Consider the following 17,863-nt stretch of genomic DNA (forward strand, 5'->3'; position numbering starts at 1 on the left):
ATATGGGTCCCAATATCGGTATTGCAGGTACGACTATGCTCTGTCTCTGTAAATGCAATTTATCTGACATTTGATTTAAAACGTATTACCGCACACCACTTGACGAACAGCTCTACACACATAATATCTATTCTGAAAGGAGGAGAAGAATCAGGAACTGGTGCAGGAATAGTACTAAGCGATAGGGCAGGACCAGGACCCAGACCAGGACCAGAGTCTGGAGTGTAACGAATAAAGGCCGCAAGCCAAAGACAACTGCAAAAGTTTATAGGGACACATTTTTATTAATGTGCTTAAGGAAAAAAGACCCAAAAACTGGTATCTAAATTACGACCCAAAAGTGGAGGTGAAACAGGAGCAGAACAGACTGTGAACAGACGCAGACATTCCCGGGCTTTAAGTTGATGTCGCCACAGTGACAGTGGCAGACGGAAAGGCACACCCGAAGCCAAACCATATGGCAGACAAAACATGTACTTACGTAGGATATTGATTGATTTATTGCGACTTCTCTGGCTCTTCACATGCACGCTCGCACTTCCCTTGCGGCTTTGCACAATGAATGTCGCACACACACATTGTCGGCTGGGGGACTGTGGCAATTTTTGGGGAAAATATTAAATGGATCTGAAGGGGCAATTGCAATCGAATGAATGCAGCAGGTTTTGAATCCTTTTTGGGAATGTGTCACGGAGAGATCAAGGAACCCCCCACACATGTTACTCACTCTGTTTTTTTTTTGTTTTTCTAGTGCGAATTGCTTTCTTCAGTCACTTACCTGAAACAGAGAGAAATCGAGATTAGAAATTGCACAATTTCATCATAAATATTAAGAGTTCATTTTCATTTCACTGAAACAGCAAACAATGTTTTCCTATGACCTTAAACCATTCTTCTGTTCGAGTACTCGTCCACCTTCCTCCACCGAGCAGCCTGCTTGTTCGAGAACCTAATTCCCACATCATCAACAATTGACAGCACATGACGCACATTTTTGGCATATGTATATTCGTTTAGGGAAGGGAAGCCCCTTCGCAGCCCCTTCTGAATGGCAAATATGCATAACGGCCTAACCCAAAAACTATGCCTGGCCCTGTGTGGCCCTGTAGCCTCCCTCCACTCGGTGGATATCCACTTCCCCAGACGAAAACAAAAACCGAAGTACCGAAAAAGCGATAGCAAAACAATATACAAGGAAAGAAGAGGAAGAATTTCTGGCGCAAGGCCAATTCGGAACACGGACACACACACACTCGAACACGGTCCCATGTCTGGGTAGGAATCATACATAAAGCAATCCAAAGGAGAAGCAGAGAGATTGAGAGACTGAGAGCGAACCCTCGTACGGACTGACGACGGACTGAGAAAAGGAGCAAAGGAATTAGTAAGTGTTTTGTATTGTTTTCGATTGTTTGTTGGCACCCGAGCATAAATATGATATTGATGAGGATGCACACTCAACCCCAGATAGAGGGCACCAGAAAGTAGGAAACAAAACGAGCAGATTCTTGTAGGGTGTTTTGTGAGAATTTTATTTCAGGCAGAAGGAAGGCCCCCAAGGAGTAACCAACCGAATTAACTAGTAATTTTTTGGAGCACTTTAAACCAAGCTGACTACACGAAGGTCGCAATAAAAGGAACAAAATGGGTGGTGTTGAAAGAGATTTGAACACTTGAAGACGACTAGCCCAAGCACCAAGAAAAAGTACCTATAAGGAGTACTTCAATGAGAAGTTTTCTTGGGTTTTCTACCACCTTAAAGAATGCTCAAGATGTTCTCCCACTTAGCGCCTAAAGCCGCTTAAAACGAGGTGAGATGGAAGCCTGGAATGCGCAGCCAAGCAAATCCTGCAGCGAACACTTCTAATGGATACCTCCCTGCCACAGCCAACACTCTCTCTGTATCTCTCTCTCTTACTCTCTCTACGAATACATACTTACACATACATATATAGAAGAGTTTGATTTATTGCCCCTCCTACTTCAGTCACCCACTTCACACTCGACACTTTGTGGCTCTCCAATCAGCGTAAGTTGATTGAACTTTGCATAATTTAGAACGACGACAGCGAAGACGATGATGGCTTTCTCTTACTCTACCTTGATGTCATCAACTTGGCCACTGCCTCTAGCTGTTGAACTCAGTTATTAACCAAGACCTACACTTAGCACCCCAATACGAGGCTCAACAGATTCCTAGGCCAGAGTTCTGTTTTTCGTATCTGTTTCTGTTTGCAGTTAAATATTTTTGTTGCTTTGCAGGTGGTGAATTGATTTCTTAATGAAATACTCGTATATTAAGGCTTATGACTTTCTTAATGTGGTCATGACTATAAGTATTTTTCTCCCCACTTTCACATTTTTTCGAGACCTGGTCACTAAATAATTATAGGCTTTTTAGCTTTTAAATACATTTTTGCTACATTCTGACAAAACTGGCTGCGTGCTTGAATATTTAATCAACATTTTATATGCATATTTGTGCTTTCTTAGACCCCACCTTCTCCGCCACACCCACAGTCCTACCGTCATGTGTAAAGCGATGATGTAGGGCGCACTTGCACCTGCAACTTTGTAGTCTAACAACAACTGCTCCTCCTCCCACTCTGCCACACACTCGGACCACTTCCCAGCCGTGTTGGCATTTAAAAGTTAGAGCTCAGTGGTGCTAGCACAATGTGCTTGGGTGGGTGGTGCCGAGTGACTGGCATAAATCACTGGGCGCCACGCAGTATGCAACATTATTTTTAGTTCAGCATTGTAAATACTCGCTGCACCTTTATGGCTAAAAAAAATGCGATGGCAGGTCTTTCTCATTTTCGTCACACGCATTAGGTAAAGTTTTCTGTGCTTCAGGAAGGAGGAATAGTTCCAGGTGGTGTCTAGGCAGGTCCCCTCGTCTGTCGTTGACATCACTACGGTGCTAGGGCCAGGACCAAGAAAATCCGCGACTGCGTTTTATTAACCCCTTGTGATCGATCCCCGTAGAATGAATACGAGTTTGCATTAGGCGCAAGTTCATTCGTAGTCTTGAATCTTTACAGCTAAATAAACGGGAAATCGGAGTCAGATCAGACCTTGGGTTAAAAGGAGAAGCCAACTTTGATGAACCTTAAGAATCCCTATACCATTTGGGAGAAACAGGAAACTAAAACATTCATGTATGTTGAAACTGACTTTGCTTATCTGAAACAACCCAGGATCCGGCCTAGCCGGGGTCTCACATGCTCCAAAAATAACCAGGAGAGCACATCTTCATCTACATCTATAGCCATGTCCCGAAAAGCTCCTACATAACAAGAAGAGGAGCAAAAAAGCACCAGAGCACGCATGCATCTGGGAAGCAGCTGGAGTATGGCCTTTCCTGGACTTGTAAACTGCATTTGAAGAATTTACACAAAATTAAATTGAATTTACGCTACGCTTGCACAAAATATCAATGAATGTCATGTAGTGAAACAAACAGAAAAACTGCAAGGAGTAGAGATAGAGAGAGAGAGACACAGAGATTGGGAAAGTAGGAAGGCATGTCCATGGCAATGGAAGGACGCTCCAGAGCACCGCAAAAAGTCAGCTGCTTTCTATCAAAATTCAAATAGTATTTTCTTTGCTCGTCTCCTGCTGTCGTCTGCTTGTTTAGCATGCGTGATAAGCAGCCAGCAAAAAGCGATTTCCAGGACACACACTCCATCCCACACCGCACACCTTTCCCCCACGTCGTTGCGAGTCCTTGCAGCTTGTCCATGTAGTTTGTTGCTTGTTGCATGGCTAAACAAGGAAGCGGAGTGAAAGCGTGGGCTGGATTTGGGGAACATGGACAGCAAACTATAGCAGCCGCGCGTGTACCCATCTCAGACCCATCCGTTCTGTTTGTTCCACGCACAGTGGAGCCTCTCCACATACGTGCAGCAAATGAATCAAAACTTCAAACAGCATCAGGCGGCAAAGTTAAGCCATCTAACATACACATGTGTTGAAAGCTCGAAAGGAATGGAAGGGCAGGAAGCTGGGAAAGCCATATATATTATTTAAAGATAATTCTAAAAATTCTCAAGTAGAATGTAGTAGGATCCATGCATGTTTTAGGTATCCAATGTGTCCTTTGTAAAATCTTAAAAATGTTACTCCAGCTTTCATCCAAAAGATACAGAAACTTTGGACGTATTAACCATTTGCTTGGCTATTTTTTTACCTGCCTAGCATGTAATCTTTAAAGTTAAAGGATCATTTTTGTTACGCATAAAGATATTGTTTCGCTTCCTGCTTTTTATTGCCGCCATAAATATAACCATTAAATAAATGATCTCTGGTGAGTTCAACCCCTTGAATTTCATTGTGCATAATTATATCTGTCGCAATAACGGAAAACAGAAATGAGCGAATTTTAATGATTATAATAATTGTTAATTTTTATCATAAAGAGCCATTATTTTTTTCCCTTTGATACTCCCTTCTTTGGCATAGCTGGACCGGACTTCTGTGGATTCTTTTTGCTATTCTGTTGGGCCTCCCGTCGTTTTTTATACGCCTGGCAGAGAGTTCTAAGACTCTGACCAGAGTAAATGAATATCCGACCACATAGAAATATCTTTCATAAATCATATATCCCCCATAGTAGTCCAGTTTGAAAAACTTATTAAAATTCCAGTTAGCATTCAAACAATATGGATCTGCAAGGATATCAGAACATTCGGCTCGCAAGTCTTTACGTCCTATTTTTGCTATCATTATTATGGACATTAAGCATAAAGTTTTATGTTGCTGTTGCTGCTGTTGTTTTCTGCGGTTTTAATCAGGGATCGCTTAAAATATGCAATTAATTGCAATTGTCGCTCGGCACTTTGGAGCCGCTGTCTGTGTTTACCTTTACCAGGGAAATGAAAGCATCATAACTTTGCCACATGAATATAATTAAATTGTTTAATTTCTCGCACAGCAGTGAGCTCCAAAGGAGCGGGCAGGCGTTAAGGAAAACATTTTTACATTGTCATTTACAACAACAAAAATGAAACAACAACAATGTCAGAAAAAATTGATGGGCTGGCATTTCTACGGGTAGTTGAAACAGGAATTTACAGGGAAATAATAACAATCCCACTCACTTAATGTCAGAACTATCAGAACAATCAGAATCTACGATTTTTCCATTGCATTCTGAAAAATATTTCAGTTCCAACCATCCCATAATATGCTGCGGATGGCTGTCTTTCGTGATTCCATTGAATCCATATGTACAGGCGTTAAGTGACTATTACCTGCATTACGTATAAAAACCAATCTCGTGTTTTTGACACAACATATTGGTAAGTCTTTGGTTGAAGGCCCTTGGGGCTTGGCTAAGACTAAGATTAATATAATTGGATCCCTATACAAGGGATAGCTTCGAGTACTCTGTCGAAGACGCGAGGGTTCCCGATAGAATATCTATGCAATCTCTGTATGAATTTCTGAACATTATATTTTCAATCATTATGAATTTGGCAACTTTCGTTAGTAACCCTTTTAGATATTTTTTTTCCCCCCATTTCAGTAAAAATAGGTCCCGAAATAATTGCTTATTACAGCTGCTGACAGAGCTCATTAATTGCCTCCGGGAAAGTGTCGTCCGAGTAACTTTTTTGCACCTCGATTCGCGGAGATAAAGAGAGAAAAAAGTTCAGGCCAGTGCAAACAGGTCGGACTGAACTTTCGCTCCCTTAGCTGACGTCACGTAAAGCAATTTAACAATAATTAAGCTTATTACTAAAAGCAGTTAGCGGAGCAGCTTTTCGACTTGATTTGGACCACTGGCCAGTGCCAAAGTTCGCCAGGAAGCCAAGCAGGAAGGACTGAAAGAAGAGGGGAAGGTCAAAACCCCAAAAAGTTGGCACGTGAGATGAGAGATAGATGAGAAGAATTGGAAAAGGAAGTAGACCATGTGGTACCATGTGTTCCTGCGCCCAGATGCTGTTCCTCCTTCCGACTCCGACGGCAGCCTTTTGGCGACACTCTCGTTTTGGAATGCACACGGAATTCTCAATTAATTTTAATTTCCAGTCAACACCTTGGCCGACGATTTCACACGATGCGGATGAAGTTGTAAGAGCAGTATGCGGGGCAGGGTGCACAGTGCAATACCCAGGGGAGTGTAATTATCCCTGCATTCCATTTTGTATGGTCTCCCTTGGATTTTCCCTGCCTTGTCTCTGTCTCTCACTCTCTCTCAATTAAGCAAAAGTATGCAACGAGCACGAGTCTGCGAAGAGCCCAAAGTCCTTAAAGAGAATGCAGCTGGACAGTCAAGAGCTTTGGGGGCATTTACCTTTACGTTTACAACGGTACACACCACGTGTGTGGCGACTAAAAATCACGGTGACCAGTATGGGGACAACGACGAAAGCGTCTTGTTTGCCATTTACGTGATGCACATTTAAACGCGACTGAACAACATGAATTATGCCTCCGTGGAGGAGGATTGCGAAGGAGTAAAGGACTTTCACAAAACTTTGCTAAATTGTCAGGGCAAACTGAAGGCGAGCTCATAGGAGAGACGTAGGACTGTATCAGCCCTTAACGTATGCAAAAGTAACGGCAGAGAACTGCACACGTGCTCAAAAAATTGATAGATGATTGAAGGCAATACAAAAAGGCACGTTTGCGACACACGCCATGCCACAGCCGCTGCCACCGCCAGAGGAGTCCTGGATAACCTGGAGCCCGTTCGGTCGTCAAAAACGGAAAATGGCAATTCAAAAACTCGACACAGCTACAAATACTGACACACGGAAGGAGAGAGAAGGTGAGGGAAGGTGTGTGTGTGTATGTGGGTTTTGGTTGCTGGCTCCAGGATCCTGGGTCAGAGCCTAGGCACAAAAATATTCATGTGCAAAATGCCGTGTGCTCTCGTCTCGTGTCTCGTCGTCGCGGCTCTGACGGAATTTGCATAAATTTGGCATTTGAAAAGCTATTCAGCCTGATGGAAATGATGACGAGAGCAGAGTACACAAGCACAAACACACAAACACACACACACACACACACCCACCCCAGCTGAACATTGAAACGACCCCGATGATGAGGACGATGATGAAGAGGCGCCTCTAGCAAGTTGTATGAAGACATTAAATGCTTGCACCACACATCAAGACATACCAGTGGGAATGTGTAGCCACACGTGTCTCAACATCAAGGTACCCAGTATTTAGGTACATATCTCTATGCCAAAGTACTTTAATCAAAGATGTAAAGGCAAGTGATGACTAATTTTTTGATGATTGATGTCAGCCCAAAAAGGCCAAACCTTGACGGTAAGGGGTGTTACATTTCTAGTTCATATGTTACTGGAAGGGTATTCGCTCTGGGGAGACCAGAGACCACTTCTATAAAACCTTCCTGGAAGTGAGAGGGACAGATCGTAAAACCAGTATATTTTAACCGGTCTACAGATACTCGTAGATTGGACACTGTAGCCAATTGATTTTTCCTTGATTCAAAATTGAATGAGAATTTCGGACTTTAATCTATGTGCCCAATCAATCGTTCGTGGTTGAAAAGAGAGTTCGCCCGATCTTGCGTGGAACACCACAGATATAGAGATAAAATATAGCACCTAATGTCTCTTAATATAAGTATATATCTCTCCTCTATTTCACGCTGAGTCCATATATTAGCTGTTATTTGACTACTGTATAATACGGCCTTTAAATTACCGAACTTAATTAATATTTCATTGCTCATATCCTCTGTTTTGGTTGGTATTGTAGCACGAGTAGATTAGCCTGTCAAATTTCTCTATCCGAGTGTATTCAACCTTTCAGCTGCTCTTTTCGCTGTAGGATGAGGAATGTTGCCAATAATTATGTTGGCTGATTTCGGGGGCCTGGAGAGCAAAAAAATAGTTTCTAATTGATACTTGGGAAAATCTTTTGAGTTTCTTTGCATAATTCTTTCTCTCTGGGAGCCTAATCAAGCTTTTAGCTGCTCTTTCAACACAATCACCATCTGCGGCTAGAAGGGGGGTATGGGGCTTGGTTTCTGGCTTCGAGGACTTGATTGTTGTGTGGGTCACCTACCAATTTGTTTTGACTAATTTGCGTAGAACACGGCAACGGTTGCAGTTGCATTTGCACTTTTTGCGACTGCACCAGTTGACTTGTTGTTGTCGATGTTGTTCTTGTTGTTGTGGTTGTTCTTTTTGTTGAGTTACATAATGATGTTGAAGTTGTTGCTGCTGTTGTTGTTGCTTCTGCATCGCTGGCTGAGGCATGCAATGGCTGTTAGCAAATCGCACGAGTTTTACAAATTTCGCGCAAATTGCTGCGACTGTTGTAAATGAGCCGGCCCAGACTCGATTGCGGATGCGACTCCTGCCGCTGCTGCTGCTGTTGCTGATGGCTTTGCAACTGCAGCCGCTGGGCCACACACAGACGGGGATAGGGGTACCCAAAGGGATGCCTCTGTGTGACATGATGCTGCTGTTGTTGGTGGTGCTGCTGCTGCTGATGCTGTTGCCAGCGCATGCGTCGCACGCTCAGGGCACCACAGGGATACGCAACCTGAAAAAGAATTGATGAGAGATTCAAGAGAGAAACACAAGCACAGAATGTGGCACAACACTCAAAGGAAAACTCAAAGAAAATATTGCACTCTTCTTGCTTGAAATGCGGAATAAGAGGGTAACAAAAACAACAAAAACATCAATGAGCATAGTAGGATTGGACTGGATTGGAATATATGTATGTATCAATATATATGTGGGTGTATATATGACAAACAGAAATCATGATCATAGGAAGTACGTATCTTTGCTTTTATATAGAATCTTAGGAGTACAATAGAATAGAGTAGAAACAACATCAACAACAACAACATCAATTATAGAACAACATCAATATATGGAAGTCAATAACAACATCGATTTATATAACTTATATATTTTATATATATTGTCGGTAGAGCCCCATTATCGGGTCTCTCGATCCCGTTCCTTCAGTTTCAGTTCAAAATAAAAACCCAAAGTCATGAAATATTTGGATTGGAGATTTGCTTAGAGACTTAGAGACATTCAAAAGATACACATACACATAGATGGTACACATAATCGTATAAATATGGCACTTACCTTTTAGAAAACACACATTTTTGTTATATTATAAACAGTTTCAAGAGTAAAAAAGTGCAGAGATAGAAGTGAGAGAAAAACATTGACAAGGCATGCAAATATGTGTTTTTAAAATACTTTATGCTAAGATATCTTCAAAATATAAAAATATATCAAATTCTATCGCCGAATTGTTATAAGAAAAGGGTATTAAAAAGGAGTTAATAATATATAACACCCAAGGGAGATCTACAAAATTACTTTTCCCAGAGTGTCACGCATCGAATTTATGCATCATTAAACCATAAAGAACCCCAAAAGAAGGCTTCTCTCTACGGAAAATTTCAATTACTCTGAGAATTTAAGAGTGGGCCATAAAAATGAGAGGAAAAGGGGGAAATATTCAAATTAAATGGCCAGCCCAAAGGAACAGCTGTTTTTTAAGCGACCGCTCCATAAACAAGAATTTCCATTTTGTGCCAAGAAAAAAATGTATAAAATGTATACAAAATATGGAGCTCAACAAATGAAATTGGTAAAAATGGAAACTGCAGCAAATAATTCAAATTAAAATGTCTATTGGCGCGGGTTGCGGACCATTGAACTAAGCCAACCGAAAAAAGGCATTAAATACAATTTGTGATATGTGTAAATGGAAAACCAGCAAACAGTTTTTGGCGTGTGATAAAAAATAATTGAGATATCAAAGGGAAAGAGTCGCTAACGAAATGGTTTATGGAAAAACACTACCCAAAGCCCAACAGCATGGCCTCTACTTTCTATATTTTCCCTTGAAAGAATATAATAATTACAAAGCGAAACGTTCGCAAACGACAAACGGAGTCTGGGATTTCGGGCTAGCCGGGCAGGGCGTGGAAAAATATTTAAAAATTCAATAAAATATCAAACGAATTCTCCATAACGGAATTCACATTTTCCAGGCTCTATTGTAAGCCATTTGTGGCCATAGAAATGCCCAATTTAAAAATATTGTGTGCCTTAAAGCCATGGCGCAACAGTTGTTCGTTTCGCGGCTGTCTGTATGATGTGCGAAATATGTAAGAGCACCTTGTGGATCCCATCCCAGCCACGAGAATTTCCACATTTTTATTACGATGTGCGGCACTTCAATAAAAATGTCGCGCATTTGGCTTTCAAATGCAAAAAGCAGCTCCAGCTCCACTCTGTCGTCTGGCAGTTTTCTAATAAAATATATTATTACACATGCGCCTGCATAAAATATTCTCTTTGTAGTCGGCGTCGACCACATTTCATGGATTTGCCAAAGTTGAAAATTGCTTTTGCTGATGCGGACGTTCCTGTGCAGACAATTTTTTATGGTTGCCACAAGGAGATGCCTCTTCTCACATTAATCAAGTCCTTTTCCTCATTATGAGCAGGGTATTGTGGTTTTCCAATGGTTGGGTTTCCCTACTACTCCACCCGTTTTTAGGTCATCCCTTTACCATTTTTAATCTTTGCTTTGCTGGCGGGTTTTCTCTCCTTTTTTTCTCGCTTATGCGTTGCTTTCCCTTTGACTCTGCGCTTTATGCTTAATTGCTTCTTTGGCTCTCAGTCTCCCCCACTTTGTTCTCTTTTATATTTGAATAAGAAGGCAACAGGAACAGCAACAACAGGAAACACTTTTAAATCGAATATAAGGTAGCTCCTAGCCGCAGGTAATCCCCTAACAGAGAAGGAGGGATTTCGAAGAAGAGCTTTCTTGCTGTCGGCATGAAACCGCAAAGAGCAATTCGTTGGCCATAAATTTCCAAGCGGATTTAATTGCCAACAAAGCCTTACTGAAAAAAGAAACTAGAGTGCACTCCCTTGTCTTGTCTGAAAAAGACCGAAATATACATATAAAACTCATTAGTCTCGAGAATATGCATATGCATTTAAAGTATAAGGATAAAAGTTAATCTGTTCATTGCCGAAGTTGTAGGGCTCTGAGAGCAGCTAAATATATTTCACGGTTGAAAAATTATCAATTCGCGGCGGTGAACTTTTATTTGCCTTACCCTCATGCGAAAGTGCCTCTTTTGCTAGAGATTTCGGGCTATTTTAATTGATTAACTTTGAAAAATTTGAAAAAATAATAATTAAACTGTCAGTCGCATCGGAGTGCAGATACCGGCTCTATTCTACCTCTCCTCTCTCGTTCCGAACTGTCACTCGCTGTACGAGAATGGGTTGAGATATTTTCTCCTTTTTAAATCTTAAATTCCTCTTAGTCGGGAGACATGGCGGCATACACGGACAGAGGGACTCCTTCTGGGCTACACTTAATTAAAAGAGCATCCGGCCAAAGCAGCAGAAAAAATTCCTCATCTACCCACTGGGCCTCCGCCTCGAACCTTTACTTTGCCTCTCCTGCTCTCCTGCCTGGTGTGAGTAAGCGAATTCATTTCCCGCTTTCGGCCGTTGATTGATATGCCAATGAAGCGAATGCCGTTCTCCAAGCCAGAGAGCTGCAAGCCCAGACCTAGACATAGACACAGACACAGACCTCAGAGCTCCCAAACAAGACCAAAGAAGAAATGTTAAAAAAAAATCTAGTTCGTTAGTTCTTATGCAAAGCGGAACAATAGCATACATTGCGGTCCAGTCGGCGACGCAAAATCAACAAAAATGCAGATGGGGCCAGATAAATTGCCAAAGTGAAGCGCCAAGCACCCCAATCCCAATCGCTTTTAGTTCTCTTCGCTTCGTCTCGGTGTAGGTCTGGACTGGCCAACAATTTGGATTATTTTTTTATGGGCCCTCCGACAAACCAAAAAAAAAAAAAATGGCAAGGAGGCGAGGTGTGGGTGTGGGTGTGTAGCACTAAAATCAAAGGCCTTTTGGCTTTCGATTCTTTTGCGGTTTTAGATGCGGATGTATGTATGCTCTGCAGCTGAAGGTGACGCAAATTGGTGTCATTCATAGCTGTTCAATGCAAGGAAAATTATGCAATTAAAAACATAAGTATGGAAAACATACTCTCAAAAGTATCATGAGAGAAATATTCTTGGAAAATATTTTTTCAAAGTTCCAAAAATTATTCCAAAGTCCTTAAGTTTCAACAATTTTTGAAATGCTTAAAAAGGTTAAAAGTATAAGGTACACTACCGCGAATCAGTGATTAACAGGTAAATCCCAATTTTTTTATAAACATTAATTAATTCTGTTGCTGTAAGTTAAATCCACAGCTTTCCTTTGCTCCAATCAATCCCCTTAGGGTCCACTTTCAAGTCGAATGCAGGGCATTTCTCAGCCGTTGAATTTCTCAGCCGCCAGAGCCTCTTACTGTCTTTTTTTGGACGCAACATGAGAGGGCGTTCTTGATTAATTGCAGACTGTGGTTAAATTCTTTTTTGTGCTGATTTCGGCAGTTTTTCTGCGGTTAGCTCCGATTCTTCTCCCAGCCTGTACTTTCGTGGAGTACGGACACGTAAGCAAAAATATTTTACAGCTGGACAGCGCGGAAACACAATGCTCAGGCCTCGGACCAACGAAGAGTAGGATCAAGAGGAGGAGGAGGAGGAGGAGGAACGACACCGCGAAATTGCCGGAATAAAAGTGTCTATTGCCGGTGGTCTGATCATCCTGCTATACATATATCTGTTCTGGCTACAACTCCTGCTCCGGCTCTTTTTTCTCCAGTTGAGAATTAGCAAAAGCCCGGGACCATTTATCAATTGGATGCAGCTTTGGGGCACTGCACCGTCCCATTCCCATTCCCAGTAGTAGAATCTTAAAGTATGCACTATATTATTTACTGCATACATTTCGTTAGTTGCTTGGTTGGTTGGTTGGTTGGTAGGGCGGATACATATGATACTCATAGTGGAAAGTAGGATAGGAGGAGGGAGTGGTTCAGTTGTGGCGATTTCCGCCAGGAATTTCTTTCGCAGACACTTCCTGGTCTAAGGATTTCTGGCCGACTCCTGGCATGTGTGCAAAGTTACTGCCCACATCCTGTCTCCTGTCTCGCCTCGCTGCAGATATTTTTCATTTTCGAAAAAATTTCCGTTATGATTTCCTCTCCGCCGATGTGCCGCCATGCACCCACACAATTCGGAGCAGTTTTCCGTGCTCGTTTCTCTTTTTCTCTGTGCAAAATTTGAATACGACAAAGCAGCGCATAAGATTCAGATAAAGCCAAACTGCCAGTTGCCATGAAGTTGAGCGCTACTCCAGCCCCAGCTCCAGTTGCCGCTCCAGTCCTTCCGCCCGTTCGCCCTTCTACTTATTTGACTTTTCATTTTTATGCTAAACTGTTTCCTCTCTGCGGACAGGCCGCATTTCACTTGCACAAAAAACTTAGCCCCATCCGAACCATGTTCTGAAGCGGAAAACGGAAGTTATATCGTCCGAGCGCCGGGTAGCAGCAGATTGCATGCGGGAGGCGACACCCGATCCTTCAGCTGTAGGACTCCACTCATCAAAGCACTCTCGATATGTTAATTACCACTCATGGAACGGTTGTTTCAAGAGAGAACCCGGTCGAACACTCTCCTCTACTCAATGAATCAACTCTTGTGCAACAGGATACCCTCTTCCTCCTTCCTTTCTTCTCCAGCAGCGATAGCTGAACAAAAGGCTGAGTTTCCCTTGCTAAGAAAATTTTAATAAGAGCTGCTATGAAAAGTTTTTACCACACACAAACACACACACTCATTCACAGCCAGACATCTAGATAGACAAGTGGTACAACGAGCTAGAAGTTCTATAAGAACGCAGGCAAGAAGGAAAAACTCCATAGCCATCTCTGTCTCAGGCTTGGGCTAAGAAAATGTAATAAATTTCTATACAAAAACGACAATAAATTTTTCTCTCTCCCACTCCCTCTCTATCGAACAGTAAGACAACTAAATGTGAAAACAAAAAGGGGGAAGCGGAGTAGGAGCCAGTGATAGGCAAGCCAACCATCACCATCCAGCATATCTATCCATCTATCTCTATTTTCCAGAGTTTTTACAATTGCTTCAACAATATACAAACCATTTTGCATATTTAATAAACTTTTCTGTTCTGGGCTCTTATTTTTTGTTTGGTTTTCCATTTTTGTTTTTGTTTGTCGTTTTATGCAAAACTAAATTTCGATTATGAATTTTAGACAAGGGCCAAAGTCAGAGCCAGAAGCAGAGTCAAAGGGCAGAACAACATGTGGAGACATGGGTCATCAAGATCTCTATGTAGGTTTATTTACACTCGGGAATATCATGCTTCGAATGATCTCCAGGGGAATGGATACGGATACCCATTCCATATTTATATATAAGTTTCCCCAAAAAGAACATTTCGTATCATTAAATTGTTCATGTTATTGTGTGTTTCCACCACTCTGACTCCCCGTCGAGTCGTAATTTTCCACACCAATTTTGACACTATTTTTACTAATTTCAATTATATAGTCTGAATGTCCAGCTAATGCGGTGTTCCTGGGACAACGGAAAATCAGAAACCTAAAACATACGTTCGATTCACGCATTAACAAATTTACACGTGTTTACCATTTCAGGGAGATAACAATAACGAACATAAATAGTCATAAATTCGATTTGGAAAAACGAAACTTTTAATTTATTGACTGTGAAAATTTGCAAACATTTCGCTTACCATTTCGCTTTGTTTGCCAGCCAATTGCCACCCAACTGCCCCTTGGTTGCCTGAACACTGACCACTGACGGATAGAAAGACTTTTGCAAACATAATTTATCAAAATTACAACAAATGCCACAATGACAGAAAAACAAAAAACGACTAACAAAAACAAAATGTAGTTTACACATTTTGCAGTGGGCCATGCGAGGGTGCGATGAAAAATGAGGTTTTTATGCTAGAGTGCGGGCCATGCAAAGACATTAAAGCTCAAAGATAATATTCATGTTTTATATATGGATAGTGTCAAAAATGAAAGAATAAAGTAAGAATCGTATTCGACTTTGAAGCATTAAATAGTTTACTATATCATATAATCATCTGATTTCGAATTAATATCCGATGATTTATGAAGAAACATATGAAACTATAGTTCGCAGTGTTTGGCTATATAATCTTTATGCCGAAGATTTATTTCGTGTTTTATACATCGGAAATTCATGGAATTATTTCTCGTACTGTATTTGGGATGTGTCTCATCTGGGACTGCCTATGGAAATCTAGGTAACTAAACAAAAAATGCAAAAGTCACCGAAATACCCACTTTCGATAACTAATATAAACAGCGGGGTAGATCGGGACTCTAGGCACTTACCCCTGATATGGCCTGCTTGTCATCGAAGAGCGTCGTTGTCTGTGCGGCGGATGAGGTCGGCGAGCTGGCCGCCGTGGCCGTGGAGCTCTCCGGTGTATAGTAGGTCAGGAAAGCGCAGCCTGCAAAAAATTATGGAAAGGAAAACGTGTTTCAAATTCTTATTAAATTTCAGTATTAAGTTAAAAGAATTTAGGGTACAAACTTTAGTATAGATCTCCAACAGATCAGCTGTTGGAAAATCAAGCTGAGGTGCTTATCAACTGACGCCATCCTTGGCGTTGAATGATAAAGTTAGATGCATTGACAATTTGACGGGGGGAGACAAATTTTCCGACATAGAGGCTTTCACCAAATTTTATTTTATTTAATTTTAGATTGTAAACAAACCTCAGAGAGTGAACATCGTTACCCTTTGGAGGAGTATAAAAATAGTTCAATCCTAATTGAAAATCAAAAAAAGTTTAGAATGGCAGAAGTCACAAGTCATTTTATCGCCAGCTGACAACTGCAACCCTCTGCTTTTGGTGAAGACGGATATATTTTTGGCGGTTCTGGACTGTCTCCGCTCCTGGAGGCTTTGGCAGTGGCTTTGCTCAGGGCGCAGGATCACTACAAAAGCAACAGCAGGCTGCTCTGGGTGGATTTGGAGCCAAACCCGTGTTCGGGGGTTCTCCGGCCTTGGGGGCCAGTCCCACCTTTGAGGAAGGCGCAACATTTGGCAATTTCAAATGATTTGGCGGCCTTGGAGCCAACACTAACGTCTTCGCACCACCAGACGTCGGAGCCCCAGGGAAACTGGCAGGCGGCAACATCTTCCACACCTTGCGTGGACAGAAATCTGGCTTGTCCTTTGGCAATCTTGCCCAGACCAGCAAAGCCAGAAACCAGAAGCATTTGTCGGATCAAACTTTATCCAATATCGCTAAATATATGATTTGTTGGATATAATTAGTTGTTTTGTTCTTTAATATGCAAGTGCTAATATCAGCAGATTCGGTAATCAGATAGATATGGTTATGCGTGAGTGAGTGAGTATAGCATGAAAAATAAGTTTTTCTTGTTAAATTAGGAAATAATCAAAATAAAATAAGAAAACTCGAAATATGTAGTTTCCCCACCAGTCCTTGTATCTATTAGAGTGTCTGTCCTCCTTTTTCTTTTCCTGTTCCCTGTTTCATTTTGTTGCTCAATTAAGGCTGGGATGCGATGTGGTGTGCATATGATTTTCAAGCTTTCCAGGCTTTGCGTGTGGAACGCGTCAACGTGTTTAGCACTGTTTTGTGGCCATTTTCATAAATCCGTGTAATTGTTTCTCTTTTCTGTTTCACTGTCGAGCTGTGGTGACTGTCGGGCGGTCCTCTGTACCCTCCCTCATTCACTCCTCTGCCACTGTTCACCACACGGCTATAACACAAGGCGGGCCCCGTGTCAGGTCAGACCTATTTGCCAACATGGAGATGGAGTCGGCCAACGCAAACCCCATCTATGACATGCGGTTTAAACGTCACCCAATCCTGCCCCTTCAACCGATTGTCTGCTCAGCCCTTCCACTCCTATAGGTGCAACAATAATTATATTTAATTTTTAGGCACGTTTAGGCCAGGCATGAACGCTTTCGAGTCCATTCTAGGTGGCTTTTTGTCTGGCAACATACCTCTTCACAGGCCACAGCATGCAACACGTCAAAAGTTGAACGACAAGCGTCGGCCGTTGACTGTCAGCGCGGTCTAAAAACATAAAAATTGTCGGCACATTGCTAAAATTCCAGGAAATTATTAGGAAAGGCGGGGAAGAGAAGCAGGGTGGACAACTGCCAGTAATTAAAATGAGTAAAATATAAGAGGAACAGCAACGAGCGCAAAAAGGCTGACCAAAGAGTCTGGCTAGCGTAATGAGTTTATTAATTAATAAAAATCACCCTCTTGCCCGCCCTGAATTTTCCAATAATAGTATTCGGCGCCACGCACTTACAGCAGGTCTTCAGTGAAGAAGAGCAACGAAATAATCAGCTACAGAGGAGAAGGAATAGAGTGAATATACTCAATGCCATTCATAAATATGCGGATTTGTGTGCATGTCCACAGCGAAATATCTCCTCAAATGATAACAATAATTCTGCCTTGTTTTGCCAATACTATGGGATTACTTTATCGTAGAACCACCCATGAGTCTCAAAAGGTTTCTGCACAACGTTTCTTTTTTTTCCTGTATGCGAGTGGCTTTTACAATTTTTCTGACTTACCAGGGAACCATAGTGACCCGCCAACACATGGAGAAAAGCAAAATATTCTTCCTTTAAATTGAATAGTATGGGAACTATTTCATCAGAATTGTATAGACCTTTCTCTCAGTGCACCTCTGTCCTTCTATTATTGCTGTGCTCCTCTTTGTTCTGGCCGTTTTTTTGTAGTCGCGACAATTTGCGACATGTGCGTATTTTGCTCTGGCCTTTTGTAGCAAGAAACTTGAGTGTCAAGGCAGTTAAGTGGCTGCAAATTGGTATCGTTTAAAGGGACAGCCCCCCCCCCCCCCCCCCCCCCACA

General features: G+C 41.8%; 1 protein-coding gene across 15 annotated transcripts in view; it reads right to left on the reverse strand.

Moving 5' to 3' along the window:
• The window catches only part of bru3 (bruno 3), a 316,608-nt gene that overhangs the window by 266,291 nt on the left and 32,454 nt on the right, over positions 1-17,863 (reverse strand). For 10 of the 15 annotated variants that reach the window (XM_033381811.1, XM_033381812.1, XM_033381803.1 and 7 more), the window contains exon 3: positions 15,321-15,439. In XM_033381811.1, coding sequence (XP_033237702.1) covers positions 15,321-15,439 — 119 coding nt within the window. Of the gene's footprint in view, positions 1-8,051; positions 8,146-14,683; positions 14,812-15,320; positions 15,440-17,863 lie in introns of those variants that run through there. The other 5 variants (XM_015188500.2, XM_015188504.2, XM_015188483.2 and 2 more) reach the window with 5 other exon arrangements.

Source organism: Drosophila pseudoobscura, chromosome X (assembly GCF_009870125.1).
Source record: "Drosophila pseudoobscura strain MV-25-SWS-2005 chromosome X, UCI_Dpse_MV25, whole genome shotgun sequence".
Taxonomy (NCBI): domain Eukaryota; kingdom Metazoa; phylum Arthropoda; class Insecta; order Diptera; family Drosophilidae; genus Drosophila; species Drosophila pseudoobscura.